The sequence below is a fragment of the Typopeltis vanoorti genome, chromosome 6 (assembly GCF_054136105.1).
Source record: "Typopeltis vanoorti isolate ZY-2024b chromosome 6, IOZ_Tvanoo_1.0, whole genome shotgun sequence".
In the NCBI taxonomy this organism is placed as follows: Eukaryota; Metazoa; Arthropoda; class Arachnida; order Uropygi; family Thelyphonidae; genus Typopeltis; species Typopeltis vanoorti.
This window is the reverse complement of record NC_143554.1, coordinates 41,256,347-41,282,383: the sequence shown is the minus strand read 5'-3', so window position 1 is coordinate 41,282,383 and position 26,037 is coordinate 41,256,347. Positions and strand designations below refer to the sequence as shown.

The 26,037-nt window shown below is 35.8% G+C and overlaps 1 protein-coding gene across 6 annotated transcripts in view; it reads left to right on the top strand.

The window, feature by feature from the left end:
• Tti1 (Telo2 interacting protein 1) overlaps nucleotides 1-26,037 on the top strand; it is a 729,405-nt gene that overhangs the window by 54,710 nt on the left and 648,658 nt on the right. For all 6 annotated transcript variants that reach the window (XM_090394772.1, XM_090394775.1, XM_090394771.1 and 3 more), the window contains one exon: nucleotides 4,210-4,358. In XM_090394772.1, the coding sequence (XP_090250898.1) occupies nucleotides 4,210-4,358 (149 nt within the window). The remainder of the gene's footprint in view (nucleotides 1-4,209; nucleotides 4,359-26,037) is intronic.

Here is a 26,037-nt window from a genome sequence, read left to right as displayed (position 1 = left end):
TCTGCTTTTATTAGCAAAATCCCTTCTCCTGTCCTCTCTGAAAAAACCATACCCCTTGCATTCTATCCCTATGACCACATCATCCTCCACCAACCAAGTCTAATTCCTATAACCTATTTACAAGTTGACTTGACTAATGCCAAAAACTTTTCTCCCTTATTCTGAATATCTCTGGCATTAGTATACATGAACTGCAAAATCCCTTCAGCCTACAACCTCCTTTACACCTTATGTTCATTTTCCTCACAAATGTTAAGAACCTGGGAAACTACATTCAACATCATGTAATGACTCTCCCACTTACTTGCATCTAAATTGCCTGGACCCCCCCCCCACACACACACACCTGCATTGACTTAACAGTTTCCCTGACTCTGTACTTCCGAACACTCAATGAGTGGTACTTTCTAAAGACACGTAACTTCAAATCCATTCTAATGCAAACTGTCTGCCTTATACAAGTCCTGTTGATTAAACTCATTCCACACATCCAAGGAACTCTGTACTATTCCTCCTGCATAACCTGTGCATTGACTCATTCACAATCATAGCTCTTTATAAGAGCTGAGTTGTGAATGAAGAATTGATAGTCTCCATGGTAGGAGACTTACAATTTTTACTTTACCACTCTTCTTATTTCTTTATACCAGCAATTTTGTCATATCTTCTCATATATCACATTTATCACCTGGTAGACCATTAGTGCCAGTGGAGATAATCATCTCTCTAATTTTTCCTCTCTGTATTCCTACAGCATCACTAATATCCTTTATCTTGGCCCCAGGAGAAATGCAATTTCATCACATGCTCCTCAGGCACACCTTTTATGGAATCTCTATTCAAAATTATGAAATATTTGAATGATCCAAATTGTTTCAGTGATTTAAATTAAACATATTTGGTCGTTTGATAATTAAACATACAAACTATTGTTTTAATACTGACCATTTACAAACATCTTACATTATAGCCTACGTTTCGCTAGCAAAGTGTCTAGCTTTTTCAATGCGTTTTACGGAAAAACATAAAAACTAGTAAATGCAAATTGAAAGGAACATAAAAACGTTGTAAACAAACTAATAGCTAAGGTTATACGTTCGCGTGACAGAGATTGAAAGGACTTATTGTTCTTATTCATTATCACGCATGCGTGTTTGTTGTAAACATATGATGTGATTACTGGCTAGCTGTAGTTCAGATGGATTTAGAGAGAGGATCAGGTTTTTCCACGAACTGTTTAGAATGGTACCCTGATTTCTGTTGAGGTTTCTGCCGGTCATTAATACTATTGTGGCTTCCTTGAATAAACGATGTCTGTAGTCGTCATCCAATATGGCATGGAACTGTTTTGCCACTCTATCGTGTGGTTAGACGTACAGAAACGATGTGCTAAGCTGGAAGAGATACTTCTGTTGTTGTTTACATCACCAACATGTTCCTTTTGTCTGATTTCTAAACTCCTTGATAATGAAGATATCACGGAGTTTAGAATCTTGCCTACATCGGACAAACTCTCATTAGTTTGTCCGATGTAGGTAAGACCACAGGAGCAAGGAATGCAATACACTCCTGGATATTTGTAGAATGGTACCTTATCTTTTGGAGATCCTAAAAACTGTCTGATGCTGATGCTGATGGTTGGTTTGAAGACCACTCTGATGTTGTAGGCTCTTAGTATTCTGGCCATTTGATAAGAAATTGACCGGATGAAAGGGATCACTACAGTAGAAATGTGCTGGGAGCTTGATTCTTCTTGTCTGGGGTTGTCACTGTGTAGATATTTTTTAATGATGTTTGGAGGATATCCATTTTGTGATAATGTGTTGGCTATTAGTGAGAGTTCAGTCTGTGTATCCTCCTCTTCTGATATAAACTTTCTGGCCCTATTTTTCAACATGATAATGCTCAGGTATTGATATAGGATTCAACAGAATCCTATATCAAGAATAGTCAGCATTTTGTAAATAAACTCCAAGCCATTAAGATTGCACCAACAGACATGCTTGCCAGTCTAGATGTTTTATCCCTTTTCACCAATGTACCAGTAGAAGAGGTAATACACATCATCCAAGATCTCTTTCCTCTAGACATCACACAGATGTTTAGACACTGCCTTCAGTCTAATTTCTTCAAAGGTAACAACACTATATACAAACAATTAGAAGACCTAGCAATGGGAAGCCCACTATCACCATCTTGTGCAGACCTTTTCATGGAAAAACTTGAAAAAGAAATCCACAATCTCCCCTAGACCATCTATATGATGGAGATATGTTGATGATATTTTCATTATATGGCAAGACAGCTTAGAAAACCTAAAATCGTTTGTGAATAAAATTAACTCAATACATAACAAGATAAAATTCACTCTAGAAGTGGAAAACAACAGCCAACTACATTTTTTAGACATCTTGATAAAGAAACAATCAAATAGTGTCAAATTATCTATTTACAGAAAGCCTACAGACATTGGAAGATATCTTCATTATACTTCAAGACACACAAACTGAGCATTATCCACATGTTGAAAAATAGGGCCAGAAAGTTTATATCAGAAGAGGAGGATACACTGACTGAACTCTCACTAATAGCCAACACATTATCACAAAATAGATATCCTCCAAACATCATCAAAAAATATCTATACGGTGACAACCCCAGACAAGAAGAATCAAGCTCCAAGCACATTTCTACTGTAGTGATCCCTTTCATCAGGTCAATTTCTTATCAAATGGCCAGAATAGTAAGAGCCTACAACATCAGAGTGATCTTCAAACCAACCACCAGCATTAGACAGTTTTTAGGATCCCCAAAAGATAAGGTGCCATTCTACAAATATCCAGGAGTATATTACATTCCTTGCTCCTGTGGTCTTGCCTACATCAGACAAAAAGAACATGTTGGTGATGTAAACCACAGCAGAAGTATCTCTTCCAGCTTAGCACATCGTTTCTGTAGTGTAACCACACGATAGAGTGGCAAAACAGCTCCATGCCATATCTGGATGACGACTACAGACATCGTTTATTCGAGGAAGCCACAATAGTGTTAATGACTGGCAGAAACCTCAACAGAAATCAGGGTACCATTCTAAACAGTTCGTGGAAAAACCTGATCCTCTCTCTAAATCCATCTGAACTACAGCTAGCCAGTAATCACATCACATGTTTACAACGAACACGCATGCGTGATAATGAATAAGAACCATAAGTCCTTTCAGTCTCTGTCATGCGAATGTGTAACCTTAGTTACTAGTTTGTTTACAACATTTTTATGTTCCTTTCTATTTGCATTTACTAGTTTTTATGTTTTTCCGTAAAATGCCTTGGAAAAAGCTAGACAGTTTGCTAGCGAAACTGGTAGGCTATAATGTAAAATGTTTGTAAATGGTCAGTATTAAAATAATAGTTTGTATGTTTGTTCCAATGATGTTAAGGATGATTTTTTTTAAAATTTTATTTATGATTATTTTAGGGGTGGGGGATAATATCGAAATTAGGTGATCTGCTAAGCAATACTGCAATGATTTTTCAAAGAAAAGTGTACCTCAGTAAATGAATTTGAAACAGAAAATAATATGTATAAAGAAATGACAAATTATGAACTTGAGAATTAGAATCAAATCTAAAACCAGTTTGTAGGAGATATTGAAGGCAAAATCAAATCTAGTTCCATCATACTAGATATTTTCATCATTATGAGGTGAAGTAACATGTATACTGACAGATTTATTACTAGAAATCATACTTACATCAACATAAAACTAAACAAAACTCCCAAGTCTCCAACTGAGCAGTCAGCACTTTTTTTTTTAAATTATTTTTTAAGAATAAATATAAATGTTCTGTTTGAGTCCTGTAATATTACATACCTAGAATTTCTTTTAATGTATAATATTTATTTTTCTTCATACTGTGCCATATAATATAAAATGGCATTGCATGAAGTTAATATAATAATTTTTTTGTTAAGAAATCATCAGACTTTGAGTCCTGTTTTCTAATACAATAATATTCACAATTTCATATTAAAAAGAAATTGTGAGTATTAAATCTGTAAAATAAAAGTTTCAGGAATTCTTAAGAATCTCTGGAACTGAAATTTCCTGATTACCAAAGATTAAAAAATGTCAAGAATTTAGAGACTCCAGTTGTGTGTGTTGCTATCTTTTCATTAAATTATTTTATTTATCTTCTTTTGTTTATCTAGCATTCTTCAGCGTATGTACAGTCTGAACTACAGTCCATCTTTAGGTCATGCAGTATATGTTTTAAATTGGTTAGCAGAACATGAGAAAGCAAGAAGTTTGCAAATAGCAGCATTGGAAACTATTAGAACATTTCTCTGTCCAAAAAAAGGTTTGATATTTTATCATTATCATTTCTGGTTCATAAGATAATTAATCTATACTAGTTTGTTTGTGTTGAAATGTCAGCAAGATCATCTTGAAATTTTGATTAATTTTGAAAATGTTTAATCTTGAAATATTTTAAGATTTCATTGGTTATTTTAAATAATTTTAATTTAAAACAAAATAAAATGTATTAGCAGTTTACTTATTTTAGTGCCTTTTCATAATCAAGGTAGTTTCTGTAATAGGTTAATTTTTCCTATTCATTGTTGCACAGAAGCTTCTAAGCTCCATATTTACAGCATCCCTATCTTAGGCTCATTATCATCACAGTTTCCCTAATTGTAAAAGCATTTTCACTACACTTTTTTTTCCCCATTAAATAATTTTTACACATAATTATTAGAATAAGTATTTTGTTATTTAGTATATTGTCCAAAATATCTTCATGGAATTTATGCATAACCATTCATACACAACATTGGGATTAATCTTCATTGCTGGAGTAGTAATTTTTTTAAACCACAAATATAATATTAATTTTATTTGTATCTAAAACATGAAAATTGTTGGAAGTATATTTTGCACTTTGTTAGACTATAATAAATTTAGTTTAATCCTTCATCCAAGTGTAGACAAACAAAGTTTGCGCCTGAAAATATCTTCAGGACTGAGGCAAGGTGGTACATTTATTGGCAACTCGTAGCAAAGGTGGACCAAGCCGTCATCTCTCCTTGTCTTAGTATCTCCCATAATGCAAAGCACATCTCCTTGTGGACATGTATAATGCTATGCATTAAAGGAAGGGCCACCCAGACAGGTTTCAACCTTTATTGAGGTCTCGTCAGACCTAAATATAAGTCATATTTACCTATACAAGTTGCCAATAACTATACGAGGCAGACCCAGAAGTGGTGATACCAAGGCAGAAGCAATGGAGAGGTCATATTTACCTATACGAGTTGCCAATAAATGTACCATCTTGCCTCAGTCATGAAGATATTTTTAGGCGCTAACTTTGTTTACCTACACTTTAATAAAGGATTAAACTAAATTTATTATAGTCTAACCAAGTGCAAAATAAACTTCCAATATCTTTCTTTAAATCTAGAGTAATAATAATAAGGTGGTACACCCTGTGGCAACTCGTATAGGTAAATATGGCCTCTCCATTTCTTCTGCCTTGGTATCACCACTTTTGGGTCTGCCTCCCACTGACGAGACCTCAATAAAGGTTGAAAACCAGTCTGGGTAGTGGCCCTTCCCTTAATGCATTATACATGTCTGCAAGGAGATGTGCTTTGCATTATGCTCCCATAATGTTTAAAAAAATACTAAGACAAGGAGAGATGAGAGCTTGGTCCACCTTTGCTACGAGTTGCCAATAAATGTACCACCTTGTCTCAGTCCTGAAGATATTTTCAGGTGCACACTTTGTTTGCCTACACTTAGATAAAGGATTAAACTAAATTTATTAAAACATGAAAATGTTATCCCTCTGAGTGTAGGTGCTTTACCAAACATTTAGTGTTTACAAATGCTTAAACTAATTTTATCATAGAATTGTATCTGAAGTAACATCATATTTGCAATTTTTGACACTTAAATTTTACTCTTGATTTCTAAAATCTGAGATTTCTCATTCCAGGTATATTATCTGGCAGACAGACATTTTGTATCAATTTAATTTAAATATAACTCATGTCAGAGACATGCTGAATGACACCGTAGAATATACATCACTTTGTATAATATACCAAGTATTTCACAGCATGCTTATGGTTATTGAACTCCTCGTGAGCAATTGTGGAATTGGATTTGTCATGTTATGAGGTGGACCTATAACCAGAAGTCTTGTAATATATGAATTACTGCATCAAAAAATTTCTTAATTCTGTAAGGGAGATGAGTGAGATTCATGTGATGACCTCTCCTTATCTCTTGTGGTGTTATGGTGATATCAACACATGCTGTTGTGTATATGAATACTTGTGTAATGTGTATTTTATATCTTCTATAAAATTCCTGTTCAGAAATTTTATAACAAAGCATATAAAAATTTTGCCTACTCCCTTTGGTGAATTACCAAAGGGAGTAGGCAAGGCCATATATCCCTAACTTACTTTTTTAAGTTTGGTGAGCAACCATTCTTCATCCTTATCATTGAGAGCTAGCCCCAACCTATCGGTGAATTCATGGGCATCTGGAGAGGAGAGTATAACAGACAGCTGCTGCTGCTATCTTGTGGTCTCTAATGTTATATATTATTGTTTGAAATACTATGAGGTGTACAGTGAATTTTCTTTATTTGGTGGGTTAAAAAGCGATTTTTTCCAGGAGGTGTCCCTTATTGTTTAATTACCCACTTTGAAATTTGTCCACATTGCTTCTTAAAATCACTTGTCATTCAAATTTATCTTTCTGTTTAGTGTTGAATTATGTAGCTATTAATTCCTTTCCCTGATTACTGTTGTCTGAATTAAATATTTTAATTATTATTTAGCAGAAACTTCTTTGTTTCAGTAAAATCTCAGTTATGACATGGTATGCTTTTAATTCTTCTGCCAGTTTCACTTCTTTTATGTGGATACTACTTCTTGCTTAAAGTTTATTTTTCACTAAGTTAGACTATGATAAATTTAGTTTAATCCTTTATCCCAGTGAGAGCAAACAAAGTTTGCGCCTGAAAATATCTTCAGGACTGAATATAGTGTTGTACTATCTTATCTTACCTGGGTAAGTAGTAAAGGATTAAACTAAATTTATCATACTTCTTGCTTATATGGTTATCTTAATTTCTGCTGATGTTGTTTTACGTTTATTAATATTAATAGATATCTTCTGGAATACTGAATGAAAGAATGAATGAATGAGGACAGGCTGACAATTTGTGATTTAGCCAGTCAAACTGTATTCTGTATTAGCTTAAGCATATTGGAGTTAAACAAGGACCTACTATTTTTGTTACAGCAAACAGTAGAAAGTCAGTTACTGGAAGAAATTCCAACTAAAATTTAGCAGAATTCAAGGTAGGTAGGTACCATTAATTAAGAAGTATCAATGGGAAAAGAAGTGTAACTGGCAGAAGATTTAGAGAAATATTATGTTGATTTAATTGGCATGACTGAAATGAGGAATATGAAAACAGGTTGAGGTTTTTCTAAATAGCAGCAACAAGATGTTGGAATCAATTGCTACTGATCAGGGAAAGGAAGCAGTAGCTGTATAGTACTCAATGCTGAACGTGAAGATAGTTTTCTTGAATGGCTAATGGTTTCAGATAGTGATGTGAGCAAGTGTCTGTGTCTAACTTGTATCTGTGTTCCATAGAAAGCTCTTCTAAGAAAGAAGTGATGGAATTTTTCAGTTACTGGAAAAGGCAGCTAATATAAAGAACAAGTTTGGTCCTTGTTTGGAGATCTGAACAATAGGGTAGGAAATAAATATTAGGCATACAGATAAATTTTGGGAAAATTTGGAGATTTTCTACAGATTTTCCCAATTATGGGTAAATATCTGCTGGATTTCTGTTCAGGACATGGACTGGTCATTAATAATATCTTGTTCCAACATAAAGATGTGCAATCACTTGAAGAAAAGATACAAGAAATGAGAAAAGTCTCATTGACTATGTTAATGTTGATAGCAGTATCTTCATGTTGGTTCAGGACATGAGAGTAGAGAGAGGATTTGAAATAGGAAACAATCAGCATATAGTTTTGAGCCAGAAAAGAATGAAATTAAATGGAATTGTAGTTGATAAGAATGAAATTAAATGGAATTGTAGTTGATAAGAATGAAATTAAATGGAATTGTAGTTGATAAGAATGAAATTAAATGGAATTATAGTTATGATAACAAATTATAAATGGCAATTATGACAAACTCAGGACACTGCCTGGAGCAGTGCCGTGGGATAGAAAACTGCACGGATTGGAAGTTCATGGTATATGGGAAGTGGTAGAAGAATGTTTGAAGGTAGTAGTAATATTAGTAGCAAAATGCATACTTACTCACAAGAACAAATCAAATAGGAGCAAAAGATGAGGAGCATCATTTAGCAGAAGCTGTAGAAAAAGAAAAGTTGAGAGAATTTAAAGAGAAAGGATCAGAAAGCACATGAGCAGTTTACAAATCACAGGCCAGAAGGGTGACCATTAAAGAGGGCAAAATCAGGGTACAAGAGAAAATTATCTGTGCAAGCAATTGTTAATTCCTAGATGCAAGTGTTCATTGTACAATAATTTTGAAGAATGCTTATTTCAGGGATGTGACCGAAGCAGATGAAATAGTTGAATTACTGAATGATACTTTGTAAGGATATATTATTGAAGTCGATATATTGCAGTAGCAAGTGTGGCAGGGGCTAATGTTGAAATAGAGGTAATTGAACTGGAGGTGCAAATAGGATATTAAACTGTTGATGTGAATACAGGTATGGAATTAGATGGTATATCAGTTCATATATTACAAAAATGTGTTAGGGAATTTGCATTGCCTTTGACCAGATTGTTTAATTTAGCTATAGGTGGATCCCAAGTTAGGGAAAATAGTTCCATTGCATAAGGGAGGCTCCAAGATTGTAGTTGCAAATTATCAACCTAATCTCAGGAGTGGTGGTCAAAGTTTTAGTAAAGCAGTTAAGGAAAATTCAGGAATGGGATACTGTATGGAGGGGGGAGCATCATTGTTTTTAGTAGGATAGATCATGTCTCGGTAACATTTTATAATAAAGTGACTGCTGAGTTGCATGAAGGTAACTGGCTATATGATGATACTACTAGACTTTGCAAAGGCATTCAACAGGATTCTGCATGTAATTATAATGAATGGGGATAGGTACGAAGCTGGTGATGTCAGTGAGAGGGTGGCTGAAGGAAAGATATTACAGAATAGTTTGTTCAGGAGTGGAGTTCAAGAGGAAGTCTTATGATTAGTGGTGTGTTTCAGGGTTCTATAATTTGGCCATTCCTCGATATGTTTAAAGCTTTCTCGATAGTCTGCAGATGATATGATGATGCCCATATAATAATAATAACACAAACTGTTCTGTATTCTGTTGCTATATTCTACCAACACTCTTATATATGGCACTAATTTATCCTCTTTTCCACTCTTTGAATAGTGATATGGTTAATTCTTTAGCGCACGTACACACACACACACACAAACTTCCTTAAAACATTTGGCACAGTCTCATGCAATCTGACTGTTGCTCATATCCACTTTAATCCTTTAACTCTCTTTGCTTAGGAATAAAACATTTCTTTGCCAAATTCAAATACCCTAATAAACAATTCATTAACTCTGCTGTGGTATTGACATAATAGGGGCGACTGAAACAAAAAAGACAAAAACTGGTGAGATCTTTCTCAGCAATAAATACAAAAATTTATATTCAGGCAATAACAATCAAGGAAAAGAAGGAGTAGCCATAGTATTCAACACTAAATACGAGGCTAATATTCTTGAATGGCAAGCAGTCTCATCTAGAGTGATGTGGGCAAATACGAGAATGGGAAACTGGACAATGAGACTTATTTGTGCCTACTAAGGTAGAAGTGGAGGAATTTTTTGATGCTTTAAAAAAAGCAACTGACACAATGAAAAAGGAAAAGTTGGTCCTTGTTGGGGATCTAAATAGCAGAGTAGGAAATGAGTGTCAGATATACAAAAACATTTTGGGAAAATTTGGAGAAAAGAGCAAAGCTAATAATAATGGCAAATACCTGTTGGATTTCTGCTCAGGACATGGACTGGTTATTACTAACACCATGTTCCAACATAAAAATGTACACAAATTCACTTGGAGAGAAGAGGCAAGGAATAAGAAAAGTCTCATTTACTATGTTATTGTTGATAGCGATGTTTTCTCCCTGGTGCAGGACACCAGAGTGTACAGATTTGAAATTGGAAGTGATCACTATTTAGTCTTAAGCATGATAAAATTGAATTTCATATTGAAAAGAATGACATGTAAGAAAGTTTTAAAGCGAATAAAAGTTGAGCAGCTCTCAGATGTGAACTATAGACTAAAATATACAAAGATTATTGAAAAAAAAATGAAAGAGTTTGAGAACAGCAACCAAATCTTGGAGATTCAGTAGCAAGTCCTGATGAAAACACTGATTGATTCAGCCAGAGAGGCATGTGGTCGGGTTGTCTGTAAGGATAGAAAAATCAGAACTCCATGCTGGACACAAGAAGTTAAAGAGGCAGTGAAGGAAAAGAAGAAAGCATATCAAAAGTTTCTGGCAAATAAGTCAGCTTTTGCTATTAGAGAATATGGAGACAAATGTAAGAAAGCTTTTACACACTGTGTAAAACTTGCTAAACAAAAGTCTTGGGAGAACTGTGGTAAGATATTTTGGAGGATGTTGAAGAAGCTTAGAAGTGGAGGAAAGAGTGCTGTAAAGGAGTTAGAGATGATAAAGGTGACATGAAAACGGGAGAAAAAGATATCCTTGAAGTATGGAGTAATTACTTCAAAAAATTGCTAAATGAAACAAGCAGTGATAGCACAGTGGTAAAAAAACACTCAACAGTCATACAGTCAGGAATACATAACCATACTTGAAATAAAAAAAAAATCCATCAAAGGCTTGAAATGTGGAAAGGCAGCAGGAGTAGATGATATATGACCAGAAATGCTGAAGTGTGGTGGTATAAAAGTCTTACAGTGGCTGCACTGCATAGTTCAGAAAGCCTGGACAGAGGGATGAATTCCCAATGATTGGAGTAGTGCTCTCATAGCACCCATATATAAAAAGGGAAATAAAACTGAATGTGAGAATTACAGAGGTATTTCCCTACTGAGTGTTCCTGGCAAGATTTATGCAAAAGGTTGAGAAGAATTGTGGAAGAAAAGCTTGTTGAAGAACAAGCTGGATTCAGGCCAAATAGAGGCTGTCAGGATCTTCACTTTACGACAAATAGGTGAGAAAGCATGGGAATATAACAAAGATCTATATTTAAGTTTTTTCAATATAGAAAAGGTATATGAGAAGGTGGCAAGAGAGAGAAGCTATTCAATACGCTAAAGTTATAAGGTGTCAATGGGGCATTATATCAAGCGATACTTTGTCTTTATTTGAGTTGTAAGTCAGCAGTTAGAATTGAATGAAGTACAGGAAGATGGTTTAATGTTAAATCTGGTGTGAGACAAGGATGAACATTATCCTCTCTGTTATTCGTTATCTATATGGATAACATTATGCAGGAAAGTGGTATTAAACATGATATCAAAATTGGAGATGTTAATGTCAGCTCTTTGCTTTATGCGGATGACGTTATACTTCTAAATAAATCCGTTACAAGTCTGCAAGATTCCCAGACCAAATTGAATGACTGTTGTAATAGATATAGTATGATGGTCAGCAATAAAAAGACAAACACAAAGAAAATAGGCAGAATCGGTGAAAATGTCAACTGCATTGTGAATGGAGAATCTCTGGAATAAGTAAAACATTTCAGCTACTTAGGTGCAATTTTTAGTGAAGATAGTAAATTAAATATGGAAATAGACAACAAAATCAACAAAGCTGGTATGGTGGATAGTCAATTGAATAAATTCATATGGAAGAAGAGAGAAATTAGTCGGAACACTAAATTAGCTGTATACAAGACAGTGTTCAAACCAGTTTTAACTTATGGATCTGAGAGCTGGGTCAGAAGTAAAACACTTGACCAAAGACTAGAGACTGCAGATATGAGAGTTCTGAGATAGATTAGAGGTATGAACAGATGGCATCAATGGCAATATGATATTAAAAACGAGGATATTAGGAAAGAACTTGACATTGTCAGCATCCAGGAATGCGTTAGAAGAGTTAATTTCAGGTGTTATGGTCACTTAAATAGAATGGGCGAGGAAATTTAGCAAAACAAGTGTTCTCTGCCAGGTTGGCAGGAAAACGACCCGGAGGAAGACATTTTTGCATTTTAAGATATAGGTGGATTGATACTGTACAAAGTGCCTTAGACGATAGAAATATAAGATCTGATAATGTTGGAGTCTTGACAAGTAACAGACTGATTTGGAGGAAAATTGTAGATAGGAAGTTAGTAATGATGTAAATTTTTCATATAGTACTATCATATCCTGTACAACCTTTGAAGGTACATTACAGGAATTTGATGATGATGCTGTGGGATCCATATTGGTCACTCAATTGCTTATTAATCTAGGAAGGTCACTCCTCCACAGTCATATTTCCTCCTGCTTGCCACATAAAGTAAAAATTGGTTGGGATTATCTCTGTGCTGTATTGCCAATATTTGCTTATTCTAATTTGTCCTTCCTAATTTGAAGTTCATATTCCTCATGCAACTGTTCTCATGACACCTTTCGCTTTACACCATTTCCATTACAAATTTTTTGTTCATAATTCCTCTTGATTTCTTAATCTTCCATTATAAAATTGGTGATTGATTTCCTTTGCCATTGTTTTACCAACTGTCATTTAAATGAACCCATGCATTACTGACCTCTTAACTTCAAAGTACTTAATCCATGGTATTGCTTTATGCTAGTTTCTAAGACTATCATAATCATCTGCCTTTGAATTCCATCTATTTCCTTTCTATTTAATTCTTTTGCATTCTTTGCAAACTCCAAGCCAAAACTTTCTGATCACTCTCAGCAGTTGGAGTCAAGAAAAACATGCCATTCACAGTCAAATTATTTAATGCTATAACTGAATTCAAAACTTATGAACTTCCCATTCTCTGCACCAGTTGCTGTGTAAGAAATTGTCTCTCAAATATTCCAAAAATCAAATTCACTTATTACTATATGCTACTTTCTCTATCCAGTGCATATTACCATAGCTGATTTCTCCTATAATATCATGTACCTTTCAATTACCAAGTCAGTTTGTTTAAACATTTCCTGCTCATCTTTTTTCTACATTCCCTATTGTATAGCAACATCCTACTAAATGTTTGGTCCTCCCCATTTCCAACTTGCTGGCCTGATTGGCCAAGTGGTTTGCATATCCACTCTCCAACGAAGCAGCTGCAGGTTTGAATCCCACCATGGACATGGATGTTTGTGATTGTTCTACTAACTCTGTGTCGAAAGGACTTCTGTGACCTTACTACTTCTTCTAGCAGAAGGCTTCACTCCAAATACCCTGTGAGAAAGGGAAGTGACCATATGGCATTCAGTGATGTCAAATGTGAATAACTAACCTCTAGCTCACACTATACACTAAAGTCATCTATGCCATTTCCCTGCTGGTTCTCCAACCTGAAAGGATATAGTTTGTCAACTATCATATGTAACATTCCACCATCCTGTTTCTCACTTTTGTTTTGTCAAAAAAGTAATATTTTCTCATCATCAATTTCCTGATATGTACCCTCAAGGAGTATTTCGTTCCACTTCTGTTCCTGGCAGAACACCATCTTCAAGGCAACTTTGTTTCACTAATACCAATAATCTTTGGACATACTGAGTCAGTTAATGCCTTGAGTTCATTTCTTTTATTTCCAATACTCCTATCATTTGTATACAGTAAAAACAGCATTGCTAGTTTTAACTTTTCCTTATTTGCATTTCAGTTGTACCATACTTCTGACCACAACTATTGTTCGATGATTCCCTAACTCTCTGGAGATCTTGTACAATGATAATAATAACTGAGAATAAAATATTCTAAGTAGCATGCATAATTTCTAATAATTATTATCCAACAGCTAAGTTTCATATCACAAAATTGGACAACTTATGTCATACGTTTTGCAACCAACAGTTAGTTCTACCCCACCAGAATATTAGATAATCCCCCCCCTTCCTTCCAGATACATTATAGATAGTTCTCCACTTGGTAATTTAGACCATAACCTTCACCTCTCCATTCTCAATCTCATGTCCTTTGCCATTACAAATGTGTCAGTGGGATGGCATTATGTGATTTCTATTTCTCCTATCCATGGTTTTGATTACTTGCTTCTATTCTTCTGATCCAAAACACCTATTCATACTGAATAACAGAAATAATTCTTACAGAAATGAAAGCTTTCATCTTCCATTCCAACCAGAGTTCCTGTCCACTATCAAAATTTTGTACCAGAACTTCTGATAATATAATTCAGATGAAATAAAAGAGAAAGGAAAAGCTGGTTTGACAGTTTTGCAGTCAGACTGAGAAGGGATGATATGCTTGCATTTTAACAGACCCAGCGGAAAGCAGAGGATTGATGGCCAGTTTGGTAGAGCATTGTCAATGGAAGTACCTATAGTTAACACACAGAGATGAAACAGATCATCTGTAAGATAGGTATTGGTTGAAGCAAGTCTTGAAGGAATTTTCTATCAGCCTAATAATACTCCTCTGGACAGCATCAAGAAAAATTTTAGGGAGGTTTTAGATATGTCACCCCAAACATGTAAACAGTATTTTAAGCATGGATAGATTTGGGATTAGGAACTTACAGTTGCTACGATATAATAATTTATTAGGTTTAACAGCCTTTCTTGTGACAGTGTATCCCTTAAGTAGGTTTTAATACATTTTAATTTTGAGAAGCTGCATCCTCAATGTTTCCAATATTTGCCAAAAGTTAATAGCTATAAAAGTATTCGGAAATGTTTCCAGTAAATTATTGCTACAAATATATTCTGCATTACTTCAGTGGGAGTCGCACTAGATCTTAGGAAACAACTAAGGTTCTTAGATCCCCATACATGAATGTGTCCCATCAAATTCACATTCCTTACAATGTTCATCAGTCAATTTCAATTGGAAATTTCCACATAATTGCAGTAGTTCTTCATAATTCTTCAGATAGCATATATCATCTAAAACATTGATGACTGTGATATTCTTTCTTCTTTCTATTTTGATCTTGGGGGTGCTTAAGGGTCAAAGCTGTATAACTGAGAGGAGACCTCCACATAGCCTTTAAAGGAATGCGGAGAACCGACCAGGACTTCTGACCTAATGTCCAATCCTCCCCTTCTCGTGGTGCACCCTGTTGGGTATCTACTTGGATACTGAACGGACGAGGATGGGCTGGGAATTTGGGATTTAGCCGACCAAATTGTATTCTTATTGGTTAAACCAAAATATAGAATGATGGTACAACATGACAAAATTTCATGCCGGCTGGGGCGTCGCCTGGTTAAACAAGGCCCCCGTTGTTTTCGCCAGGGGAACAGGGCGAACAGCGAAAAGTCAGCTACTGGAACAAATCTGAAAATAAACCCCAACTCAACATCACCATAGTTAAAGATCAGTACTATCAACGTAAGAAGCCTGAATGGCAAAGAAATGGAGCTAGCTGAGGAATTAGATAAGTACCAGATCGACATAATAGGGGTGACTGAAACAAAAAAGACCAAAACTGGTGAGATCATTCTGAGCAATAAATACAAAATGTTATATTCAGGCAATGACAATCAAGGAAAAGAAGGAGTAGCCATAGTATTCAACACAAAATACGAGGCTAATCTTGAATGGCAGTCAGTCTCAAGTAGAGTAATGTGGGCAAATATGAGAATGGGGAACTGGACAATGACACTTATTTGTGCTTATGGTCCCATAGTTCTACTAAGGTAGAAGTGGAGGAATTTATTGAGGCTTTAGAAAAAGCAACTGACACGATGAAAAATGAAAAGTTGGTCCTTGTTGGGGATCTAAATAGCAGAGTAGGAAATGCTTGTGAGACATACAAAAATATTTTGGGAAAATTTGGAGAAAAGAGCAAAGCTTATAATAATGGCAAATATCTGTTGGATTTCTGCTCAGGACATGGATTGGTTATTACTAACACCATGTTCCTACATAAAAATGTGCACAAATTCACATGGAGAGAAGAGGCTAGGAATAAGAAAAGTCTCATTGACTATGTTATTGTTGATAGTGATGTTTTCTCCCTGGTGCAGGACACCAGAGTGTACAGAGGATTTGAAATTGGAAGTGATCACTATTTAGTCTTGAGCAGGATAAAATTGAATTTCATATTGAAAAGAATAACATGTAAGAAAGTTTTAAAGCGAATAAAAGTTGAGCAGCTCTCAGATGTGAACTGTAGACTAAAATACACAAAGATTATTGAAGAAAAAATGAAAGAGTTTGAGAACAGGAATCAAACCTTGGAGATTCAGTGGCAAACTCTGAAGAAAACATTGATTGATTCTGCCAGAGAGGCATGTGGTGAGGTTGTCTGTAAGGATAAAATAATCAGAACTCCCTGGTGGACACAGGAAGTTAAAGAGGCAGTGAAGGAAAAGAAGAAAGCATACCAAAAGTTCCTGTCAAATAAGGCAGCTTGTGCTCTTAGAGAATATAGAAACAAATGCAAGAATGCTAAACACTGTGTAAAACTAGCTAAACAAAAGTCATGGGAGGACTTTGGCAAGAATATAGAAAATAAATATCAAGAAGGTGGCAAAATATTCTTGAGGTTGTTGAAGAAGCTTAAGAATGGAGGAAAGAGTGTGTAAAAGGAATTAGAGATGATAAAGGTGACATGAAAACGGGAGAAAAAGATATCCTTGAAGTATAGAGTAATTACTTTGATAAACTGCTAAATGAAACAAGCAGTGATGACAGCACAGTGGTAGAAAACACTGACCAGGCATGCAGTCAGGAATACATATGCATACTTGAAGTAGAAAAAGCCACCAAAGGCTTGAAATGTGGAAAGGCAGCAGGAGTAGATGATATTCGACCAGAAATGCTGAAGTATGGTGGTATAAGAGTCTTACAGTGGCTGCACTGCATAGTTCAAGAAAGCCTGGACAGAGGGACGAATTCCCGATGATTGGAGTAGAGCTCTCATAGTATCCGTATATAAAAAGGGAAATAAAACTGCATGTGAGAATTACAGAGGTATTTCCCTACTCAGTGTTCCTAGCAAGATCTATGCAAGTATACTTGAGAAACGATTGAGAAGAATTGTGGAAGAAAAGCTTGGTGAAGAACAAGCTGGATTCAGGCCAAATAGAGGCTGTCAGGATCAGATCTTCACTTTATGACAAATAGTCGAGAAAGCATGGGAATATAACAAAGATCTGTATTTAAGTTTTGTCGATCTGGAAAAGGCATATGACAAGGTTCCGGGAGGGAAGCTATTCAATACGCTGCAGTTATATGGTGTCAATGGGGCATTATATCAAGCAATACTTAGTCTTTATTTGAGTTGTAAGTCAGCAGTTAGAATTGAATGAAGTACAGGAAGATGGTTTAATGTTAAATCTGGTGTGAGACAACGATGCACATTATCCCCTCTGTTATTCATTATCTATATGGATCACATTATGAAGGAAAGTTGTATTAAACATGATATCAAAATTGGAGATGTTAATGTCAGCTCTTTGCTTTATGCGGATGATGTTATACTTCTAAATAAATCCGCTACAAGTCTGCAAGATCCTCTGACTATATTGAATAGCTGTTGTAATAGATATGGTATGAAGGTCAGCAATAAAAGGACAAAGACAATGAAAATAGGCAGAATCGTTGAAAATGTCAACTGTGTTGTGAATGGAGAACCTGTGGAACAAGTAAAACATTTCAGCTATTTAGGCACGATTTTTACTGAAGATGGTAAATTAAATATAGAAATAGACAACAGAATCAGCAAAGCTGGTATGGTGGGAAGTCAATTGAATAAATTCATATGGAATAAGAGAGAAATTTGTCGGAACACTAAATTAGCTGTATACAAGACAGTGTTCAAACCAGTTTTAACTTATGGATCTGAGAGCTGGGTCAGAAGTAAAACACTTGACCAAAGAATAGAGACCACAGATATGAGAGGCCTGAGAAAGATTATAGGCGTGAACAGATGGCATCAATGGCAATATCATATTAAAAACGAGGATGTTAGGAAAATACTTAACATTGTCAGCTTCCAGGAATGCGTTAGCAGAGCTAATCTCAGGTGGTATGGTCACTTAAACAGAATGGGCAAAGAAAGATTAGCAAAACAAGTGTTCTCTGCCAGGTTGGCAGCAAAACGACTCAGAGGAAGACCAAGATATAGGTGGATTGATATGTTACAAAGTGCTTTAGACGATAGAAATATAAGATCTGATAATGTTGGAGTCTTGATAAGTAACAGACTGATTTGGAAGAAAATTGGATAGTAAATTTATAATAATGTAATTTTTTTCATGTAGTACTATCATATCCTGTACACCCCTTGAGGGTACATGGCAGGAATTTGATGATGATGATGATGTTCTTTCTGTATCAAGCACCTTTCTTTTAAAGATAATATTGTCGTATTCGATTTGGAAAAACAGAAATTTATTTTTAAATTTTGTTTTGAATCATAGATGGGCCGTTCATTGAATTTGCAGTCTAGTATTTTATACATTAGAGAAAATATTTTTATTTTTATACATTAGAGAAAATACTTTTATTTAAAATAATGTATAAAATACTTTTTCTAGTATTTTATACATTAGACAAATGGGCATCAATGTCAAGAGACTGCAATTTATTTATCATCATGATCAAATTCCTGCCATGTACCCTCAAGGGGTGTACAGGATATGATAGCACTATATGACAAAAATTACATCATTACTAACTCCTATCTACAATTTTCCTCCAAATCAGTCTGTTACTTGTCAAGACTCCAACATTATCAGATCTTATATTTCTATCGTCTAAGGCACTTTGTACCGCATCAATCCACCTATATCTTGGTCTTCCTCTGGGTCGTTTTGCTGCCAACCTGGCAGAGAACACTTGTTTTACTAATCTTTCTCGCCCATTCTGTTTAAGTGATCATACCACCTGAGATTAGCTCTGCTAACTCATTCCTGGATGCTGACAATGTCAAGTTCTTTCCTAATATCCTCGTTTTTAATATGATATTGCCATTGATGCCATCTGTTCACGTCTATAATCTTTCTCAGAACTCTGATATCTGTGGTCTCTAGTCTTTGGTAAAGTGTTTTACTTTTGACACAGCTCTCAGATCCATAAGTTAAAACTGGTTTGAACACTGTCTTGTATACAGCTAATTTAGTGTTCCGACTAATTTCTCTCTTATTCCATATGAATTTATTCAATTGACTTCCCACCATTCCAGCTTTGCTGATTCTGTTGTCTATTTCTATATTTAATTTACCATCTTCAGTAAAAATCGTGCCTAAGTAGCTGAAATGTTTTACTTGTTCAACAGGTTCTCCATTCACAAGACAGTTGACATTTTCAATGATTCTGCCTATTTTCATTGTCTTTGTCTTTTTATTGCTGACCTTCGTACCATATCTATTACAACAGCTATTCAATTTAGTCAGAGAATCTTGCAGACTTGTAGCGGATTTATTTAGAAATATCACATCATCTGCATAAAGCAAAGAGCTGACATTAACATCTCCAATTTTGATATCATGTTTAATACCACTTTCCTTCATAATGTGATCCATATAGATAATGAATAACAGAGGGGATAATGTACATCCTTGTCTCACATCAGATTTAACATTAAACCATCTTCCTGTACTTCCTTCAATTCTAACTGCTGACTTACAACTCAAATAAAGACTAAGTATTGCTTGATATAATGCCCCATTGACACCATATAACTGCAGCATATTGAATAGCTTCTCTCTTGGCACCTTGTCATATGCCTTTTCCAAATCGACAAACTTAAATACAGATCTTTGTTATATTCCCATGCTTTCTCGACTATTTGTCATAAAGTGAAGATCCTGACAGCCTCTATTTGGCCTGAATCCACCTTGTTCTTCAACAAGCTTTTTTCCACAATTCTTCTCAACCTTTTCTCAAGTATACATGCATAAATCTTGTCAGAAACACTGAGTAGGGAAATACCTCTGTAATTCTCACATGCAGTTTTATTTCCCTTTTTATATATTGGTACTATGAGAGTTCTACTCCAATCATCGGGAATTCGTCCCTCTGTCCAGGCTTTCTGAACTATGCAGTGCAGCCACTGTAAGACTCTTATACCACCATTCTTCAGCATTTCTGGTTGAATATAATCTACTCCTGCTGCCTTTCCACATTTCAAGCCTTTGATAGCTTTTTCTACTTCAAGTATGGATATGTATTCCTGACTGCATGCCTGTTCAGTGTTTTTTACCACTGTGCTATCACTGCTTGTTTCATTTAGCAATTTTTCAAAGTAATTACTCCATACTTCAAGGATATCTTTTTCTCCTGTTTTCATGTCACCTTTATCATCTCTAGCTCCTTTACAGCACCCTTCCCTCCATTTCTAAGCTTTTTCTACAACCTCCAGAATATCTTACCACCTTCTTGATATCTATTTTCTATATTCTTGCCAAAGTCCTTCCATGACTTTTGTTTAGCTAGTTTTACACAGTGTTTAGCTTTCTTACATTTGTCTCTATATTCTCTAATAGCAGAAGCTGACTTATTTGACAGAAACTTTTGATATGCTTTCTTCTTTTCCTTCACTGCCTCTTTAACTTCCTGTGTCCACCAGGGAGTTCTGATTTTTTTTATCCTTGTAGACAACCTCACCACATGCCTCTGTGGTTGAATCAATCAATGTTTTCTTTAGAGTTTGCCACTGAATCTCCAAGGTTTGATTCCTGTTCTCAAACTCTTTCATTTTTTCTTCAATAATCTTTGTGTATTTTAGTCTACAGTTCACATCTGAGAGCTACTCAACTTTTATTCGCTTTAAAACTTTCTTACATGTCATTCTTTTCAATATGAAATTCAATTTTATCATGCTCAAGACTAAATAGTGATCACTTCCAATTTCAAATCCTCTGTACACTCTGGTGTCTTGCACCAGGGAGAAAACATCACTATCAACAATAACATAGTCAATGAGACTTTTCTTATTCCTAGCCTCTTCTCTCCATGTGAATTTGTGCACATTTTTATGTTGGAACATGGTGTTAGTAATAACCAGTCTATGTCCTGAGCAGAAACCCAACAGATATTTGCCATTATTATAAGCTTTGCTCTTTTCTTCAAATTTTCCCAAAATATTTTTGTATGTCTCACAAGCATTTCCTACTCTGCTATTTAGATCCCCAACAAGGACCAACTTTTCCTTTTTCATTGTGTCAGTTGCTTTTTCTAAAGCCTCAAAAAATTCCTCCACTTCTACCTTAGTAGAACCTTCTGTGGGACCATAGGCACAAATAAGTCTCATTGTCCAGTTCCCCATTCTCATGTTTGCCGACATTACTCTACTTGAGACTGACTGCGATTCAAGAAAATTAGCCTCGAATTTTGTGTTGAATACTATGGCAACTCCTTCTTTTCCTTGATTGTCATTCCCTGAATATAACATTTTGTATTTATTGCTCAGAAAGATCTCACCAGTTTTGGTCTTTTTTGTTTGAGCTAACTCCATTTCTTTGCCATTCAGGCTTCTTACGTTCGATCTTTAACTCTGGTGATGTTGAGTTGGGGTTTGTTTTCAGATTTGTTCTAGTAGCTGACTTTTCGCTGTTCGCCCTGGTTCCCTGGCGAAAACAACGGGGACCTTGTTTAACCGGGTGACGCCCCAGCCATCATGAAAATTTCTCATGTTGTACCATCCTTTTTTATTTTGGTTTAACTAATAAGAATACAATTTGGTCGGCTAAATCCCAAATTGCCTGCCTATCCTCGTTCGTTCAGTATCCAAGTAGATACCCAACACGGTGCACCACGAGAAGGTGAGGATTGGAAATTAGGCCAGAAGCCCTGGTCGGTTCTCCACATTCCTTCAAAGGCTATGTGGAGGTCTCCTCTCAGTTATACAGCTTTGAACTTTAAGCACCCACTGCAATTTATTTAGCATCAATATATGTTTTTATAAACATCATCTCTTCCTATTTCTTTGAACCATTTCTTAATCCCTACAATTCTTTCAGAGGCATTATGTACATTGAATTTTGGTTCTTACATCATTTTACTTAATATATTATGCCAAATTGGTATGAAGGATGAAGAACTTGGATTTGGTACAGCCCAGGACAGTAGGATGTGGAGGAGACTCACTGAGAACAATGATCCTTAAGTGGGACATGCTGCAGAAGAAGAAGACTATGCCAAATTGGTATTGACCAAATAAATTTAAACACAATGGGAAAGATGTGTTGGTGGTTTCAAATTTATGTATGGGAAAGATGTGTTTACCTATTTTTTTTAAGATCTCTTGCAATGTGTTAGGTTTTCCATTGCATATTTGCTGCATTATGTTACTCCTAGTTCTTAAGATTACTTTGCCTGGATTAAGTTTTTGTAAGTAGTTGACTAAAAATGTGCATAATCCTTCTCCTGTCATGTCATCTACTGGACAAAATCCAAAAAAATGTTTGCATACTTGAATATTGGAAATCCATAAATCTAACAGTTATCTATTCTACATGACTTACATTGGAGGAGGAGGATATCTAAAATAGTGAGTTTAACAAAATAGTAAGTGTGAATGGCAGCAGGAAAGTGATTCAAGAAATGAAAGCAAAGTCGATGATGAGCAAGGTGAGTAAACAAGAAAGGATTGAAATGGCCTGGATGCAAGGAGGTTGTTTGGATTCTGTAGGATTGGTGGTGATAGGGATTGGTCAGGGGGGTGATGGTACATATGAGAAGTGGTGTTGTTAGGTGTTATGTTTAGTTACAAATACCAGAAGAATCTGAAATAAGGGAAATGAAATTGTTCCATTGAGTTCATTTGCCCAAAAACGAACTTGGCTGGAGTGGATGACATCTTGAGAGGAATATAGAAGTAGGTATATGAGATTTTTCATGAAGAGAGACTTGGAAGCAAGAGAAGAGAAATATTGTTGATGGTAGCAGAGGAGTTATGTCCATCCAAAGTGGGGATACAAGGCTCAGATAGTGGCAGTAGTTTTCAGGCAGTATAATGTGAGGTGGACAGGATGAAATATTTAGTTGGGTGTTGCTTATAGACTTGGTAATGTATAAGAAAATTAGCCTAGCAAATCAGAAAAAAAAAAAGATGATTATTATGTGTGATTTTAATTATGGTAATATACAGGGTTTTGAGAATTCCCTATACTGCTCATGAAACCAGTGAAAATGTCCGAAAATGGATTGATTCAATAGACGGGAGAAAAAGGGAAAATATTTTGACAGTCATCAGAAGAAGACAGATGAAATGGTTCAGACATGTGGAAAGGGCTAATGCCATTCCAATGCAAGCACTATAAGGAATCGTTCCGGGACCAAGGGTTAGGGGCTGACCTTGATTAAAATGGACTGATAACATCAAAAAATGGACAAATTCCTCCCTTTCTCAACTGACATCAAGAATAAGAGAACGAGATGATTGGAGGAAGCTAACAAAGAATATCACCAACCAGCCATGAATAACCCAGCGGTCCATTTAGGACTGTGGGAGAAGAAGAATATACAGGGTATTTTAGAAGAGGATATACAACTTTGAATGACAATGGAAGGTGAATAGTGATAGAGGAACAATTTTTATTACTGTGCAAATGTAGTGTAACACTTATAGTTTCAATACAGACAGTTAAAGTTTGATATCATTGCCTTCAGTAATTCTGCAGATGTGCCATCTGTAATCAATTTCCTACCACACGTGACAGAGCATATCTGGTGTAACTTCATCAATGGTGGCAGTAGTTCTGGAATGCAGCTCATCCAAATTGTCTTATAGTGGTGGTACAAACACTTGATCTTTTGCAAAGCCCCACAAGAAAAAATCTAACAATGTAAGGTCAGGGGAACACTGCCCCTCTACCAATCCATCGGCCTGGAAAATGGTTGTCAAGGTACAACCTTACATCTGTCAGGTGATGAGGGAGTGCTCCATCTTACTGGAAATGTATCTGTCATGGTCATCGTCATCTAATTGTGGTATTAGGTACTCTTGTACTATGTCCAGATACACACGGCCAGTAATGGTAGACTCCGAAAAAAAATAAGGTTCAATATACTTTCTTCTTGCTTATTGTGAAAAAAACGTTAGCCTTTGGGGTGCCGTGAACAAGTGCTACAATGGCATGGATTTTCGCTTCCCCAAATTCTACATGTGTGAGTGCTTACTTGCTCACTTACATGAAAAGTGCACTCATCACTGAAAATGATCATGTCCAAAAGTCCTCATTTTGTTCTTTCCTACTGATCGTTTCCATACAGAAAACGTTTTGTATCTTCTTATTGTCTTTCTTCAAATGTTGTACGAGGGTAAACTTGTAGGGCCTTAAATGTAGACATTGTTGTAAAATGCCACACAATCACGTGGAATTCCAATTTGATGGGACACCTGTCTGGTTGACTTTCCCTAACTTCTTCCACAACAACACTGGCAGCACATGGCTTTCCCATTAACCTTAGATAATGCTCAGAACAGCCTGTTTCCAAAAAGATTCTTGTGCGATGTGTCGAACATACGCATATCAGGAGGTTCTTTGCTGCAGTGCATGCAGAAATTCCTTTGAACTTGTGTTACAGGCTTCATTTCCTCAAACCAAAACACACAACTTGTTCACTCTGCACCATCGAAAGTCACATTTTCAAATGGTGTGACATATCATGCCATGTTTTCATTTGGTAATAAAGTTACGTGACCAAAAATTCATATGTTTCACTACATTATGACACTCACTCACTCAGCTTTTGTACTCCGTACGGTTTATTCTCTGTTCTCCTGCACATTTGATTACAGAAAAAAAAAACTAACGTAACATACACTCAAACATAACACAATACACAAGCTAAACACGTTGGTGACTCTAAAGTCCTATCTAGGTGGTGTACCCTCTATGGGCAGTTGTAGGTGGCCCAGGATATAAGGTGGGATCTCTGATGATTAATGTTTCCAAAATTTTCAGAAGTTTAATAATGCAACCGTATTTATTTAGATTTGGTTTATTTCTGGGTGCTGCTGCAGATTCTGAAAATAGTCTTTCTTTTTTGAATTTACTGTGATGTAGCATGGTGGTTTTTTTTTTTTTTCAGAAGATCCTGTGGGTTGTATCCAAAACATGGTCTGCCAGTCCAAAGTGACCATAGTCATGGTTGCAGATGTATGATTTGTGTTCTTCTAGGCAGATGGTTGCTGATCTACCTGTCTGTCCAAAGTATGGCAGCTTGCAGGAACAGGGTACTTTATAAACTCCAGGCAATGAGAAAGGAGGGATCTGATCTTTAGTAGAATGGATAAGGGTAGCAAGGTGGAAGTGGGGCTTAAATGCTATCTGGAGGTTGTACTTTTTTTAAGGTCTTGGCGATTTCTTCTGATGTGCCACGGATGTAGGGCATGGTGATGGCATTTCCAAATTCCCTCTGAAGAGATGGCTGGGGAATGGGGGAGGAACTGATTATTTTTTTAATACTATAATCGCTGTAGCCATTGGGTTGAGTTCGGTTGAAAGGGCAGTTCCACTGGAACAAAGACTGTGGACTCTCTTGGTTAGAGTTTTAATAAGGCCATATTGTTGAGTGGGATGGTGGTGGGAGAGTTTATGAATGTATCTGCCTCTGTGCATAGGTTTTCTGTATACAGTGAAGGAAAGTGTACCATTAGGAAGGTGTGTGACTAAGGTGTCTAGAAAGGGTAAAGTATTATTACGAGGGTGGTCTCAAGAGTTCTTGGCCTAAAATTGAAGAAACAAATTTATGATTTCAAAATTATTTTTATTTTTCAACATAATCTCTCTTAAGACTAAGAGAGATTATGTTGAGAGATTATGTAGTATACATTACTACAGCTGCAATCACCACTTGATTCGAAGA